The sequence below is a fragment of the Lithobates pipiens genome, unplaced genomic scaffold (assembly GCF_037356315.1).
Source record: "Lithobates pipiens isolate NorthernLeopardFrog02 unplaced genomic scaffold, aLitPip1_a1.2 Scaffold_35, whole genome shotgun sequence".
NCBI classification, from domain to species: domain Eukaryota; kingdom Metazoa; phylum Chordata; class Amphibia; order Anura; family Ranidae; genus Lithobates; species Lithobates pipiens.
Window position 1 is genome coordinate 25,366,784 of NW_027507811.1, and position 17,021 is coordinate 25,383,804.

The 17,021-nt window shown below is 42.0% G+C and overlaps 2 protein-coding genes across 5 annotated transcripts in view; both read left to right on the top strand.

Moving 5' to 3' along the window:
• The window catches only part of LOC143956176 (uncharacterized), a 176,834-nt gene that overhangs the window by 27,771 nt on the left and 132,042 nt on the right, over positions 1–17,021 (top strand). The gene's annotated exons all lie outside the window — the stretch shown is intronic.
• LOC143955249 (uncharacterized) lies at positions 1,650–16,049 on the top strand. Of its 2 annotated transcripts, none has more exons than XM_077465330.1 (4): positions 1,650–1,716; positions 14,171–14,378; positions 14,519–14,963; positions 15,229–16,049. In XM_077465330.1, exons 2-4 carry the CDS (start codon positions 14,287–14,289, stop codon positions 15,670–15,672), a joined length of 981 nt encoding a protein of 326 aa, XP_077321456.1. In that variant the 5' UTR covers positions 1,650–1,716; positions 14,171–14,286; the 3' UTR covers positions 15,673–16,049. The 2 variants fall into 2 exon arrangements, with proteins under 2 accessions (XP_077321456.1, XP_077321457.1); XM_077465331.1 differs by lacking the exon at positions 1,650–1,716 and adding an exon at positions 7,727–8,118.

The window sequence follows — 17,021 nt, forward strand, 5'->3', positions numbered from 1 at the left end:
GTCAGTCTCTGAGTTTACTGGGCCATCTACCACGGGAACCCCTAGACACAAATCGAGGTGAAGAAGGTAACGGTAAGCCCAATCAAACCAGCAGCTCTTTCAGGGGTCAGTGCTTCACCAACATGCCTGATCACTCAAATTCGAATGGCTGTTTGAAAATCGGCCATTGCTGTGGCCCACTAATGATCTGAAATTCTAACAAACATTCTGATAAAAAAGATTTTCGAATTCAACCCATGTATGGCCGGCTTTACAGTGTACTACATCACTTCCGGGGTCACAGCTGTCATTCCTTGGCTGGTGAGAGCAATAATTCTAGGGCCATAATTTACAGGTAACCCTAAACTGACAACCTGTAAAAGCTTTTAAAGTGTCTCCTACAGAGAATTTTGGTTATTATAGTTTTTTTTTTTTTCTGATTTCGTGGGTATGCACAATTTTAGGGCTTGACATGTTAAGTGTCTGTTTACTCAACGCAACCCGATGTTTTATATTTTACCAAAAAATAATATTGTGTTTGTCTGCGTGTTCATTTTAGGCTGCATTCACACCTGAGCATAGCGTTTTCAAGCAGAAAATCAAGCGAATTTACCACGATTTTGCTGCGTTTTTTACGGCGTTTTGACGCGATTTTATGCAGGGCAAAAGGTCGCCAATGTAAAAAGAAGAAAAATGCCCAGACCTGCTTGATTCGAGCGACAAAAAAGGGTCCGGAACTTGTTTGAGCTTCAGGCGTCCGGCTTCATCTCCATTGAGAATAATGGATTTTTTCCCCTCTAGCGTTTTGTAGCTTCAGGCTTCAAGCTACAAAACGCTCAGGTGTGAATGGGGCCTTATGCCGCGTACACACGACCGGACTTTTCGAGGGACTAGGTCCGACAGACTTTCGACGGAGTTCTGACAGAGTTCTGACAGAGTTCTGACGGACTTTCCGAATGAACGGACTTGGCCACACACAATCACACCAAAGTCCGACGGATTCGAACGTGGTGACGTACGACCGGACTAGAATAAGGAAGTTCATAGCCAATAGCTGCCCTAGTCGTTTTTTTGTCCATCGGACTAGCATACACACGAGCGTATTTCTCGGTAGGAACTGGGTCCGGCGGAGTTCTGGCGGAAAAATTTGAAACATGTTCCATTTCTAAAGTCTGTCAGACTTTTGCAAATCAAAAGTCTGCTGCAGCCCACACACGATCGAATGGTCTGTCGGAATCATTCCGTCGGACTTTTGATGTTGAAAAGTCCGGTCGTGTGTACGCGGCATTAGTGTTTTTTTTTTTACTTATGAAAATATCTGTTTGATAAATAACTGCGCAAATATCGTGCAGCATAATAAATTGTAACTACCACCATTTTATTCCCCAAAGTCTCTGCTTTCAGAAAATATATACTATTTGGGGGTGTTCAGTCATTTCTAGCAAAAAATGTTGATTTTAATGTGTGCAGAAAAAAATTGCCGTGGTTAATGTGTAATAATGTATGGAAAAATGTGCCATGTCTGAAAACATCCACAGCTGTAAGTTTTATATTCTCTGTAATGTGGTGGCGTTACATTGAGTGGAAAGCACAGACAGAAAATTATATGCAAGACAGACAGGAAGTGATGTCGGATACTGAAAGGAAGTGATGTAACATACAGACAAGAAGTTCCGGGTCAGAGGTGAGTTCGGAGGAAGTAGAGAGGAGAGATTTCTGGAGCTGGAGGCAGAGACGGTAATAAGACATTTTGAGTTTACAGCAGCCCTCTTTGGTGTTTAGAACCCGCATACAGACTAGATATTGAACCATTTATACAACTGTTGGCTTGAACTGGGTTCACACCTGTGTGTGTGTGTGTGTCAGAAATGCATGCAAAATCGCATTCTTTCCCGCCTTGCACATGTGCTTCCCTTTAGCAGATCCGCAGGGGGGGGGGGGGGTGCGCCATTAATTGTTAGTGATACATACCCCCATGGATCTCCTAATGTGCGCATTTATGAAAAAAGTGAGGGACTTCACTTCCACATTTCTTCTGTGTAGGGAAACCCATTGAAATGAATGGGATAGACACGACACAGGGAGATGTGTGCGTACCTACACGGTATGAACGGAGCCCAATACATATCCCTGAGTTGTCCCAGATCTTATCAGACTGTCCTGGTAAACAGAACCCCACAGTCCCAGAGTCCAGGATATGTCACATAAATAAATGGAAGTCCACCTGACCATGCTGTTCAGCTGCACTTTTCCTCCCACGACCCCCCATAGGCAAGGGCATATTTTTTTCCAGTTGACGCCATGACATTTTTTTTTTTGCACTGTTGCCTGGAAAAATTTTGGGTTTTCCTCCCACCAACAACAAGCATTTTTTTATTCAGGGCACTTTTCCCCCCACTGACAATTACTGTTCGGGTTTTGTTTTCCCTTACACTGACATGTACATGGAAGGTTCACCAGTAATGCATCTGGACCTCAAAGAGGTCTAGTTAGATTTTGGTGCAAGCTCCATTCTAAACCAAGCGTAACATTTAGCGCAATGTAGCCATGATGACTTCTCACAATGTGTGCCGCGTGTAATCCCCACAACATAGCGCTCCTTTTTCTTAAAGTGGTTCTTCACCCTAAAGGGGAAGTTCCGCTAATCTGATCCCCCCCCCCCTCCGGTGCCACAATCGGCACCTTTCAGGGGGGAGGGGGGTGGGGGGTGCAGTTACCTGGATAATCTGGTGTCTGCACCGACTTCTGGGCAGACCGCCGCAGACGCCCCGCCCCTCCCCTCCCCCCCGTTGTGTTCTGGGAAACGCACAGTTCCCAGGACACAGCGGGGGATCTTAAGAGACGCGCAGCGCGACTCACGCATGCGCAGTAGGGAACCGGGCAGTGAAGCCGCCATGCTTCACTTCCCGATTCCCTGACAGAGGATGGCGGCGGTGGCAGCAGCGAGACGAGCGATCGCTCGTCATCTGCCGCCGACATTGCTGGACCTTGGGACAGGTAAGTGTGATTTTATTAATATTAGTAGCTGCTGGCTTTTAATATTTTTTTTTTTAGGTGCAGAACCACTTTAAGTTAGAATATATGTAGAGAGATACATCCTAAATGTAGAGCCATTTATCCAAATTTATCCATCCATTTGTCCATCCAGAGCCTCTGGTTTAAAGTGGTTGTAAACCCTTACAAACCACTTTGACCTACAGGTAAGCCTAGATTAAGGCTTACCTGTAGGTCCAAGAAATATCTCCTAAACCTACACGGTTTAGGAGGTATTTACTAAAAGACAGTCACAGCTGTCTACGGCGCAAGCGCCAAAGACAGTGGCGTGCAGGAGCACTATCGCCGTTAGCGGCATGCCGTTAGCAGCGGCTCCCGTGCGCATGCGCGGGAGTGACCGGAGCAGCAATACCCGGAAGAAGATGGACGCCCCAGACTACAGGGGACAGCGGTGACTTCGCTGGCTCCTGTGTCAGGTAAGTGACACATAATGGGCTACTATGCGATGCATAGTAGTCCATTATGCTTTACCTTTTCAGGGAAACAAAGAGGAAGTAAACCCATCAGGGTTTACTTCCTCTTTAAAGACCAGATATTTTGCCTTGAAATTTTCCACATTTTGTCACGTTACAGCCAAAAACGTAAATGTATTTTATTAGGATTTTATGTGATAGACCAACACAAAGTGGCACATAATGATGATGATAATTTTTTTTACAAATAAATATCTGAAATGTGTGGCATACATTTGTATTCAGGCCCCTTTACTAAAATCTAGTCCACCTGTGTGTAGTTTAATCTCAGTATAAATGCAGCTGTTCTGTGAAGCCCTCAGAGGTTTGTGAGAGAACCTTAGTGAACAAACAGCATCATGAAGGCCAAGGAACTCACCAGGCAGGTCAGAGATAAAGTTGTGGAGAAGTTTAAAGCAGGGTTAGGTTATAAAAAAATATACCAAGCTGAACATCTCACAGAGCACTGTTCAATCCATCATCCAAAAATAGAAAGAGTATGGCACAATTGAAAACTTACCAAGATATGGCCATCCACCTAAACTGACAGGCCGGGCAAGGAGAGCATTAAAGTGGAGTGCCACCCTAAAAAAAAATGACATCAAACTGTTCCTAAAAATTTGAAAACAAAAAAGAAAAATATATTTTTTTAATTTACCAGAAATGGCTGTTGCTAGGCAGATCGTCCCAATCTGCTTCTTCCTATTCCGCGGTGATCTTCAGTCTTCTCCTCCTCGCGTTGTCTTCTGGGGAATGGGGCCGCCCTTTGTTCTGAAACACACAGTTCCCAGGACACAGCGCGCCCCATTCACAAAGCGTCACGCGGCTTGCGCACGCGCAGTAGGAAATGGGCAGTGAAGCTGCAAGGCTCCACTGCCTGTTTCCCTTAGTTAGAATGGTGGGACCCAAGAGCCGAGGGACGGGTCGGCCTAGGGCGGCCAACATCGTGGGCACCCTGGACAGATAAGTGTGCTTAATAAAAGTCAGCATCTACAGTGTTTGTAGCTGCTGACTTTAAAAAAAATTATTCTTTCAGCTGGCCCACCCCTTTAATCAAAGAAGCAGCAAAGAGGTCCATGGTAACTCTGGAGGAACTGCAGAGATCCACAGTGCAGGTGGGAGAATCTGTCCACAGGACAACTATTAGTCGTGCTCTCTACAAATCTGGTCTTTATGGAAGAGTGGCAAGAAGGAGGCCATTGTTGAAAGAAAGCCATAAGAAGTCCCGTTTGCAGTTTGCGAGAAGCCATGAGGGGGACACAGCAAACATGCGGAAGAAGGTGGTCTGGTCAGACGAGACCAAAAATAAACCTTTTTGGCCTAAAAGTGTGGCGGAAAACAAACACTGCACATCCTCCTAACCACTCCATCCCCACTGTGAAACATGGTGGTGGAAGCATCATGTGGGGACGCTTTTCTTCAGCAGGAACAGGGAAGCTGGTCAGTTGATGGGAAGATGGATGGAGCCAAATACAGGGCAATCTTAGAAGAAAACCTGTTATGCCTTGTACACATGATCGGATTGTTGGCCAAAAAATCAATGGAATTTTGTCCGAAGGGCATTGGCTCAAACTTGTCTTGCATACGCACAATCACACAAATGTTGGCCAACAATTACAAATTTAGTGACGTACAAGACATACGACGAGCCGATAAAAAGGAAGTTCAATAGTCATGTGCCACCCTTTGGGCTCCTTCTGCTAATCTTGTGTTTATCTTGTGTTAGTAGAAATTTGAGTGATGATTCGTGCTTTTCAGCCTCGTGCTTTTCAGTTCATTTCTGCTTTTTAGGTTGTGCTTGTCGGTTCGTATCTGTTTTTCAGTGCGTGCTTGTCAGGTTGTTTCTGTTTTTCACTGCGTTCTATTTATAGTTTGCTTCTGATGTTCAGTGTGTGCTTGTGTGGTTGTTTCTGATTTTCAGGTCGTGCTTGTCAGGTCCTTTCAGATTTTCAGTGCATTCTGTCAGTTCGTTTTGAGAAGCCGTTCTTTTACTAGCCATGTGGCGTTCTTGTCAGAGATATTGTGCTATTTTTGGGCTTTGAGTTATTGCTATGACCCAAGTCCAGTCCAGGAACCAGGGAAGGAGGAGTAATTGGACCAAGAATTGGTTGCTTAATCGTGACCAATTCTGTCATATGCCTTTGCTGCTGGAGCTCCAGGAGAATAATCCTGATGATTTCAGAAATTGCCTCTGGATGATGGACCCTGTTTTTCACCATCTATTGGCTTTGCTGTCCCCTTATATTACTAAGCAGGACACCTGCATGCGGCAAGCCATCTCTTCCGAGCAAAGGCTCGTCGCCAGCTTTGTGGTACTTGGCAACACGGAGAAGTCTCCAGGACCTCAAGTTCACGACTGGGATCTCCCCCCAGACTTTGGGAATCATTATTCCAGAGACCTGTTCTGCCATCATTCAAGTCCTGCAGAAGGATTATATCCGGGTAAGTTTTATCCTTTAACATCACATTCTATGTATTTAATGTTTGCCAATGTATTGTATTCATTTCTTCATTCCGTAATTACCATGATAGTAATATTTTGTGAATGCCTTCTTTGTCCTCATGCATGCTGTAAGCTTTTAATGCTCCTATTTTGTCCCTAACCACTTCAGCCCTGGACGATTTTACCCCCTTTACCAGAGCACTTTTTGCGATTCGGCACAGCGTCGCTTTAACTGCCAATTGCGCACCCAAACATAATTGACGTCATTTTTTTCCCACAAATAGAGCTTTCTTTTGGTAGTATTTGATCACCTCTGCGTTTTTTATTTTTTGCGCTATAAACAAAAGAAGAGCGACAATTTTGAAAAAAACACAATATTTTTTACTTTTTGCTATTATAAATAACCCATTTAAAAAAAAACAAAAAAAAAAAAAAACACATTTTTCCCTCAGTTTAGGCCGATACGCATTCTTGGTAAAAAAAAAATCGCAGTAAGCGTATATAGATTGGTTTGCGCAAAAGTTAGTGTCTACAAAATAGGGGATATATTTATGGCTTTTTTTTTTTAACTAGTAATGGACCATTCACATTTACACAGCGATCGGTTCTATAAAATTGCACTGATTACTGTGTAAATGTGACTGGCAGGGAAGGGGTTAACACCAGGGGGCGCTACAGGGGTTAATATGTTCCCTATGGGAGTGAGTCTAACTGTGGGGGGAGGGGTCTCACAAGGGGAGGAAACCGATCAGTGTTCCTCTGTACTGGGAACACACCATTGGTCTCCTCTCCACTGACAGGACGTGGATCTGTGTGTTTACATACACAGATCCACGGTCCTGCTGTGTTCCTGGGCAATCGCGGGTACCCGCTGGGCACGCGTACTGGGTCCAGAACGACGCCGCGGGCACGCGCCCCCCTAGGCAGCCGGGAATGGGAGGACGTCGTATGATGTCCACCCAGGATGGGAGATCTCATCTGTGGGTGTCATATGACTATGGGTGGGTAGGGAAGTGGTTAATGCATATTTGCCCTCAATAACCTCCCCAGCATGCTATCCTGGGCCCATACACACCTAGCCTAGTAACTTAAATGTTTTTTGTCAGCTACATTTTAGTGCTCACCCTAAACACCCCATAAAATGTGTTCAGATGTTATTGTTGTCCTTAAATTCAGCAGAGTGCCAGAGACTATCTTTTTGGGGCCCAAACTCATTTGGAACCCTCCCTTCCCCCCAACCGCTAAGTCATCTGATACCAATACTCTATCTGCTGACTTTGCCAAACCCATACACACTATACCTACCACTTTTGTGTTCATATTTATGGATGAATTCGCCAAAGCATGTAGTGAAAGTGCCTGCCTGAATACTTTCAAATGGTACTGTTGAAAGTTTTGTTCTCCTATTATCTTGATAGGTAATTGCAGAATGTAAAAAGGTGCTTCAATTTGGACAGTGTGTGTTCATATTTTCGGATTATGACACTTCTTACCTGTCCAGTGGGCCATCAATAGTGTAAGTAAGGAGGGGCTGGCCAAAGTAACACACGTTATTTATGCATTCAGCTCTCAATGAAGTGGAGAGGGTTACCTGTCCAAAACATCTACCCATCCCCCCACCATAAAATGTTTCCAATTGGCCACAAGAGGGGGTGGGGAATCTGATGAGTTGACCTTATACTTTTGTCTTTAAATACAAATTTCAATAAATTTTATACTTGTTGGCCAATAATGTTTGTGTTTAATCTGTCTGTAATGTTATATGCAAAAGTACTATTTTTTTTTCTTGTTTGACTCCACAGTTTCCTTCCAACCCACAGGAGTGGCAGACTGTGGCTTCCCAGTTTTATCACCAGTGGGATTTTCCCAATTGTGGTGGTGCTATAGATGGGAAGCACGTAAGGATTGTACCACCACACAACTCAGGGTCTTACTACTACATTTATAAGGGGTTTAGTAGTATTGTGATGTTGGAGGTGGTGTCGGCCAATTATTAGTTTCTCTACCTGGATTTTGGGAAGAACGGCAGAAACTCTGACGGAGGAATGATCATCCAGACCAAGTTCTACAAGCGTCTACAAAATGGCACACTGCGGTTGCCACCTCTGGAGTAGAATGTCGAGGGCCTCAATTTTGTTTTTATCGCGGATGAGGCCTTTGCACTGGGGGAACATCTCATGAGGCATAATGGTAAGCTGGTTCAGGATCTTCCTAACGTCCAGAAACCTGGCCAAATATAAACTGAACCATGTTGTGTTGAGCTGCTGAATTCTCCACAACTATCTAAGGAAGAATACAGCCAGCTATCTGGCCTCAGTTTTGACTGAGGCGGACTTTGCATTGGATACAGTCCTGGCTCCCCCCCCCCCCCCCCAAAGTGCCCGCGAAGTTAGATAATATGTTGAGTACTTTGTGAGCAGAGGGGCAATTGATTTACAACAAAATGTTGCAGATGTGCAATCGTTTTTTTTTTTTGAAGAGCTAAACTCATATTTCATTTGAATTACTGTTTTTGTTTCTTATCTGTCTCCTAGGTTCTCAAATGGCCTTTTGATTTTGGCCATTTTCTTCAATAGTGCAAACGTAACTTATTTTCTACATGAGGTGACAATCTTTTCTTCAGCTAACTATTATGTTGTGCTGTGGGTCTGCTACACACACACACACACACTGTTATTGTTATTAATGTATGTAATACATTAATGATAAAAATATTCATCCTTTTCAACTCCTTGAATTAATTGCTTGGAGTCCCTAAAATACACTGGTTGAGTATAAAACATTTTACTCCAAGCACAATCACATGTGTGTTATAAACAGTTTTTGAACAAACCAACATCTTGGTGTATAACATGTATGTTTAAAATGAATTTGCCATTTTTGGGGCTAAACAGGCATGTTTAAAAAACATAACATACACATTCCCAACTCAGGAATGTTTAAAATTCGACTTTGCTAAACTGAAGGCCCCCATGATGGGAGCTAGCACATGTTGACACACTGGGGCTTATTTCAGAAAGGCCAATCCACTTTGCCCTACAAGTGCACTTGCATTGCACTTGTAGGGCAAAGTGGTTTTTCCTTTTTGAAATAAGCCCCAGTGTGCCAACATGTGCTAGATCCCATCACGGGGGATCAATGGATGTGTTTCAGAGGTGCAACCACTTCCTCTCACCTACTTTAGTTGTGAGGAAGGGGTTGCACCCACAAAACGTGTACATTGATATCCCATGATGGGAGATAGCACATGTTGACACACTGTGTGCATCTTCAAAATTTGGCTTTGCGATTCATTTAAAACTGTAAAAACCTACAACATGACGACAACTATATAATGTTTTTTTTGTTTAGATTTTTCTTAAAATATCTATGATGTTGCTCAGTCTTTTTTGAACATCATGGATGTTTTGTTTCATTTGTTCCAAATCACGATTACAAACCATGATTCACTGATCAGGATTTATGCACTTGCACTGCTGAAGTGAGTTTCTTCTTCCACAACATCCACATCACCTAAAGATAAAAAAACACACCATGTATTAAAAATATGCAGGCATCTATCTATTACCTGAAGCTGTGGTCTCAGACACTGACCTGTGTTCGACACCATTTCTCCACCTTCACCCAGTACTTCAAGCACATCAACATCTGCATCTTCAGGGTGTGTGGCGAGTGTCCTTTCTTCAGAGTGTTCAGTAGGTGCTGGGTTACTGGTGTCCCCAGATGTCCCTCTTCCTTTCTCCCCTATGTGAATACAAAAAAGGTATGCTTAGCAGACAAGATATGTTAGGCTAGAAATAGTAATATGAAACATTGCATGAAAGTGTCTTCAGATTGTCTGTTTTGGCAGAGTTCCAAGCTGAATACATGACTTGTTCCCTTTCCAAAGCTGGAATACTTACCTGTTTTGTGCAAGTTTCACACATGGAGAGACCCCTAGTATCCACTGGAGCACTTGCGTGGGACACCATAACAAGGGCGTGTTGTGCTTTTTAAGGATAGTTTTCCCACACAGTATTTATTATTGAGTAATTTTTAACGAGGATATTTTTAAGATACAAAATCAATCTATATGGGTATACTTCCTCTTTTTCTCCCTGCAAAGGTAAAGCATAATGGGCTACTATGCATCGCATAGTAGCCCATTATGTGTCACTCACCTGACGCAGGAGCCAGCGATGTCACCACTGTCCCCCTGTAGCACAGAGCATCCATATTCTTCTGGGTATCGCTGATCCGGCCACTCACAGAGCCAGAGCAGTGATGACTTCACTCCCGCGCATGGGAGCCGCCACTAACGGCATATCGCCATTAGCAGCGGCATGCTCAGTGCGCCTGCGAGGCGCTGTGTATGGCGCATGAGCCATAGACAGCGGTGCCTGTCTTTTTGTAAATATATCCTAAACCGTATAGGTTTAGGAGATATTTCTTGGACCTGCAGGTAAGCCTTAATCTAGGCTTACCTGTTGGTCAAAGTGGTTTGTAAGGTTTACAATCACTTTAAGATGGCTACCGTAGCTTTAAAAAATGGATACTCTTAGCCCTTGTACACACAGTCGGAAATTCTGACGGAAACGGTCCGGTCGGATTATATTGTCGGAAAATCCGATCGTGTGTGGGCTCTATCGGACTTTTTCCGTCGGAAGTTCTGACGGAAAAAATTTGAGAGCAGGATCTCAAATTTTCCGACAACAAAATCCGATCTGACTTTTTCCAATAGTTTGTAGAGAATTCCGATCGGACAAAGTGCCACGCATGCTCAGATCAAAGTACGAGAGCAAAGCTATTGGCTACTAGGCTGAACGTAGTCCTGTCGGAACGAACGAACGTCATCACGTTCCGAACAATCGGATTTTCCGACAACTTTGTCCGACTGTGTATGCAACACCATTTTCAGACAAAATCGGTCGTAAAAAATCTGACGGATTTTGTGGTCGGAATTTCTGACTGCGTGTACAAGGGCTTAAAGAGGATTTACTTCTTGCGACCTCCGAGATCCAAGTATCAGGGTTCAGGAATCTTCATGAATGTTAAAATATGTATTCATACATGGTGCATGAGTGTCAGTCTGGGAGTGTGTGTATCTCCCAGCGTCCCCCTACCATCTCAGACAATACCATCTCGGACAATAAGATCATAAAACTTATAATATGCTCACCTCAAAAGGTATGGCTTCTTTTCTATTGGTTAAGCAAAAACTAATGATTTACTTTGGTGAATTTCAGGTAATATCACCTTCAACCACTAGGCATGTCTGAGAGCAGAAAATGTGTTCTGAACTATCTTTTAAATGAAATGTTCAATTTTAATAATATGTATTTGTTTGTATCTTGGTGAGAAGAATATATACCTTTTAAGTATTCTGGTAACTGGTCTAATATGAAATACACTCAGTATAATTTTGATTAATTACTATTACATAAAATGGTTATATATATGTATAGCTATAAAAACTGGTCTATCGATTAAAGACACATGTTGTTATATATATTAATCAATAGCACATAAAATGATTATCTATATGGATACATGTATAATTCTGGTATATCCGATGAATATTTGTTTTATCTAAAAACATGTGTAAATTCTTATACAGTTATAATTATGATTATATGTTTTTCATAATACTAATTCATTTCTTAACACTTCTACTTATAATCACAATTTTCATATTTTTACCTTATACCAAAGTTGTTAGGTCTGCAGATACTAAAATTATAATATATCTGTGATCTAAAATATCACATATAATTCGAAATGACTGACAATCACGTACAGTGCCTTGCGAAAGTATTCGGCCCCCTTGAACTTTTCAACCTTTTGCCACATTTCAGGCTTCAAACATAAAGATATAAAATTAAAAATTTTTGTGAAGAATCACCAACAAGTGGGACACAATTGTGAAGTGGAACGAAATCTATTGGATTTTTGAAACTTTTTTAACTAATAAAAAACTGAAAATTGGTTTTGTGCAAAATTATTCGGCCCCCTTGCGTTAATACTTTGTAGAGCCACCTTTTGCTGCGATTACAGCTGCAAGTCACTTGGGGTATGTCTCTATCAGTTTTGCACATCGAGAGACTGAAATTCTTGCCCATTCTTCCTTGCAAAACAGCTCGAGCTCAGTGAGGTTGGATGGAGAGCGTTTGTGAACAGCAGTTTTCAGCTCTTTCCACAGATTCTCGATTGGATTCAGGTCTGGACTTTGACTTGGCCATTCTAACACCTGGATATGTTTATTTGTGAATCATTCCTTTGTAGATTTTGCTGTATGTTTGGGATCATTGTCTTGTTGGAAGATAAATCTCCGTCCCAGTTTCAGGTCTTTTGCAGACTCCAACAGGTTTTCATCCAGAATGGTCCTGTATTTGGCTGCATCCATCTTCCCCTCAATTTTAACCATCTTCCCTGTCCCTGCTGAAGAAAAGCAGGCCCAAACCATGATGCTGCCACCACCCTGTTTGACAGTGGGGATGGTGTGTTGAGGGTGATGAGCTGTGTTGCTTTTACGCCAAACATATCGTTTTGCATTGAGGCAAAAAGTTTGATTTTGGTTTCATCTGACCAGAGCACCTTCTTCCACATGTTTGGTGTGTCTCCCAGGTGGCTTGTGGCAAACTTTAGATGAGACTTTTTATGGATATCTTTGAGAAATGGCTTTCTTCTTGTTACTCTTCCATAAAGGCCAGATTTGTGCAGTGTACGACTGATTGCTGTCCTATGGACAGACTCTCCCACCTCAGCTGTCGTTCTCTGCAGTTCATCCAGAGTGATCAGTGGCCTCTTGGCTGCATCTCTGATCAGTCTTCTCCTTGTCTGAGCTGAAAGTTTAGAGGGACGGCCAGGTCTTGTTAGATTTGCAGTGGTCTGATACTCCTTCCATTTCAAAATGATCGCTTGCACAGTGCTCCTTGGGATGTTTAAAGCTTGGGAAATCTTTTTGTATCCAAATCCGGCTTTAAACTTCTCCACAACAGTATTACGGACCTGCCTGGTGTGTTCCTTGGTCTTCATGATGCTCTCTGCGCTTTTAACAGAACCCTGAGACTATCACAGAGCAGGTGCATTTATACAGAGACTTGATTACACACAGGTGGATTCTATTTATCACCATCAGTCATTTAGGACAACATTGGATGATTCAGAGATCCTCGCTGAACTTCTGGAGAGAGTTTGCTGCACTGAAAGTAAAGGGGCCGAATAATTTTGCACGCACCACTTTTCAGTTTTTTATTTGCTAAAAAAGTTTAAAATATCCAATAGATTTTATTCCACTTCACAATTGTGTCCCACTTGTTGGTGATTCTTCACAAAAAATTAAAATTTTATATATTTATGTTTGAAGCCTGAAATGTGGCAAAAGGTTGAAAAGTTCAAGGGGGCTGAATACTTTCGCAAGGCACTGTATATTTTTAAAATATTCCTGACTGCACAAAATTCACATCTTTCGAACATGTGTTGAAACTTTGAACAGTCCCAATGGATGTTTAGAAATGGATTAGCTATCCACACAGTTCCTAAAAATTCACGCAATGAGCCAAGGTGTAACAGTCCGAAAAAAACGTTTGTCTTTGTGGCTGTTATTTATCCACTAAAGCAAGGTACATGTCTCCTTGCTTTGTGACATGAGCTACCATTGTTCCAGCAAGTCTCTGTCTCAATGCAGGCTTGTAAAAGTTTTCAATAGTTGACGCAGTAACATCTTGGAAAACATGAGATCATCTATTTTGCTTTAAAGGTCTCCAAGAGGGTAACAGTTCAATGATGGCAAAATCTAGGTTTTTGAGGCCTAAACTAATCTCTAATTTTTTCCAGTAAATATAAATTAATTATTTCTTCATAAATCCACAACAGGTGTTATGATGTCCCACACTAGTACTCCTGCATCCAGATGTGTAAACTGCTGAGTGTCCTCTCCTTACACCGACTAAAGTTGACATTTCATTATAGTTTCAAACACATCTAGACAACAATCTAATGAAATTATTTTAATGCAAATAGGCCTGAACAAATTTGGTAACCTGCATCTCCCAAAATGATGTTTTAGTTGCCGAACGAACGATGATTAATGTCCCACAAACGATTCCTACTTGGCCTTTTAAACTGTACAACAGTAAAGAAAAGAACACGGAGCAGCATGCAAGTAGTAATAATAATAATAATAATAATAATAGGAAAACAGGATAAATACTTTTTTGCTTTTCCTGATTTTGCTATACTGATCTTCCTTTCTCAATTTAAGGTCTGACCAGCGTTTTCTCAACTGATCCTTGGATCGTCGTACCCCAAAATTCCTGTGCAGACTTCTCACAACTTTACCCATGATCTTGGCCTGACATTTGGGTTTCTGTAAGGTTCATGCTTCCCATCACAGTCTGGGAGTTTACGGACGTACATATGATCTGTGAGAGGAGGACGGAGGATCGTTACCGCGGATCGTTCAAACAAAGGTACAATTGTAAATTGGGGCATCAGTGGTTAATGGCATATACTGCTTATAGATTGATATCTATTGGGACATATCTATATTGGGACAAGATTATGAGAGTTTAGCCTGACATTAGGGTTTGTCTTGTGTTGTGTCTTGCAGAAAAATGGTTGATAAATTTACGGCCCCAGATTTCCTGCCACGGTTTATAGAAAAATACAGAGAGCTGCCATGTCTCTGGCAGGTAAAATGCAGGGACTATACAAACAAGATAAAGAGGAAGGAAGCAATGGAGAAACTGTTGGAATTAGTGAAGCCTGTGCATCCCATGGCAGACATCCCCTATTTGAAGGCCAAAATTGGTGGCCTGAGGAGCACATATAATAGGGAGCGCAAGAAAGTCCAGGATTCCGAGAGATCAGGAGCATCGGTAGATGACGTATATGTCCCCAGGCTGTGGTACTACAACAGCCTGCGCTTTTTGTCTGACCAGAGGGAACCCAGGCCATCGCTCTCAACACTTCCTTTAGCATCAGCTGAGGCTCCTGAGGTCCAACCTGGGCCTTCTCCCAAGGAAGAAGATGTGGAGGAGCCCATCTTGACCCAGGTATAGCATTGTTGAACATATTTCTTGTCAAAAATGTAATGATGTTAACTAGATGTTATTGATCATAAACTTCTGATTTAACAAAGTGGTTTACATATCATTAGACAGTAGTGGCCAAAAATGATTGGGACAAGAATGAAAAATGCTGTTGTCATAATGATAGTCTTTTCTATTTGTTAACTTTCAATTTGCAACAGTCATGAGCTCAAAATTGTGTGTGATTGATGACCAAAAACCTAAAACTATGTACTATTTTCATACACAGGAAAGTCTCAGCCTCAGCCAAGAGGAGGCCATGGCAGGCAGCCTAACAGAATCACAGGTTCCTCTCCTCCACCCTCCTTCAAAAAGGGCCTATAACTCCAGCAACCTAGAGGAAGCCACGGCTGATTTTCTACGCAAAGCTACAGCTGCAATTAGCCCTGATGGCCAGGAGGCATTTGGATGGCTGACAGGCAACAAGTTAAAACAGATGGAGGAGGACCAGCGTACTATGTGCGAGGAAATAATTCTTCAGACCCTAAACAAGGGGACGAGGGGTGAAATCACCAGTAAAACACACCTCTGCGATTTGGACCATGCTCCTCCACCACCTCGACCAACACCACAGCCACCCCACTCACCACAGCAGCATGATGGACCGTGGCCAATGCAGCCACACCCCCAACAAGTCCACTCAGCTGGGGATTATCCCCATTATAATTTATGATTTTCTTTTTGTTTAATTTGAGTTTTTGTGCAGAGAATGCATTTTGTATTTCATTTCCTTCATTTGTATGGAAGGAAGTGTTGAGAGTCATGGCCTGGGTTCTATGTGGTCTGGCCAAAAATGCAGGCTGTTGGAAGACCACAGCCTCGGGACATATATGTCATCTGCTGCTGCTCCCGATCTCGGAGTCCTGGACCATATTGTGCTCCCTATTAAATGGACTCCTCAGGTTACCAATTTTGACAGTCAAATAATTGATGTCTGCCCTGGGGTACAAAGGCTTCACCAATTCGAACTGTTTCTCCATCGTTGCCTTCCTCTTTATTTTGATATGACCTTGTGCTCCCTATTGAATTAAAATGTTTTTATATCATAAATACATGGGTATGTGTTTTACTTCAAAAGGGACAGTTTGTTTATGAGTCGGCAGGTACATTTCAAAAATACAATGTCAAATTAACAAGGGACACCAACATAGTTGCATCTTTGAGGTTATAAAATACAAGATAATGGTATTGAAGATAGGAATTTGAACGGGACTTAGAGTGAGGCATGTCAAAGATATATGTCTAATTATACAGAAAGTAATTTTTTAGATTATAAATTTGGTTTCATTTAATGTAATGTCATGGTACCAAATCAATGGTCCAAGGTATTAAAAATATATCAATAATAATATAGACTGAATAGCGTAATCACAAACTAGTTACATGATCCTAGTCATCTAAACATATTTAATATAGTTAATGACTGGACATGATGGTAAAATTTATACAAATTAATCAGACAGTAAACATGATTAATACAATTCATACAAAGGTAAATATATGAGAGGATATAAAATAATTTTTGCTTAAAAAAATCTATATATATATTTTTTGGGCATCCATAAGTTGTTAACTCGACGTGTTTCTTGGCTTGTAACCAATCGTCGGGAGTCAGATGCATGTAAAAACTAAAAGGGGGGGGGGGGGAGATGATAAAAATATCAATCATAGGTGATGCATCAATTTAGTATTGATGCATCACCTATCACTGTAGAGATACTGTACACCATATGAAAGGTCCATCTCCATTCCTCAATATAACGTCATGTTCCCAACAAATGAGGAGGAGATACTGTACACCATATGAAAGGTCCATCTCCATTCCTCAATATAACGTCATAATCCCAACAAATGAGGAGGAGATACTGTACACCATATGAAAGGTCCATCTCCGTTCCTCAATATAACGTCATAATCCCAACAAATGAGGAGGAGATACTGTACACCATATGAATGGTCCATCTCCGTTCCTCAATATAATATCATGTTCCCAACAAATAAGGTGGAGATACTATACGCCAT

Coding starts and splice junctions, on each gene's coding strand:
- LOC143955249 (XM_077465330.1), top strand. CDS start 14,287: ATGCTTCCCATCACAGTCTGGGAGTTTACGGACGTACATATGATCTGT. Junction 14,379..14,518: donor CGCGGATCGTTCAAACAAAG/GTACAATTGTAA, acceptor TGTGTCTTGCAG/AAAAATGGTTGATAAATTTA. Junction 14,964..15,228: donor AGGAGCCCATCTTGACCCAG/GTATAGCATTGT, acceptor TTTCATACACAG/GAAAGTCTCAGCCTCAGCCA.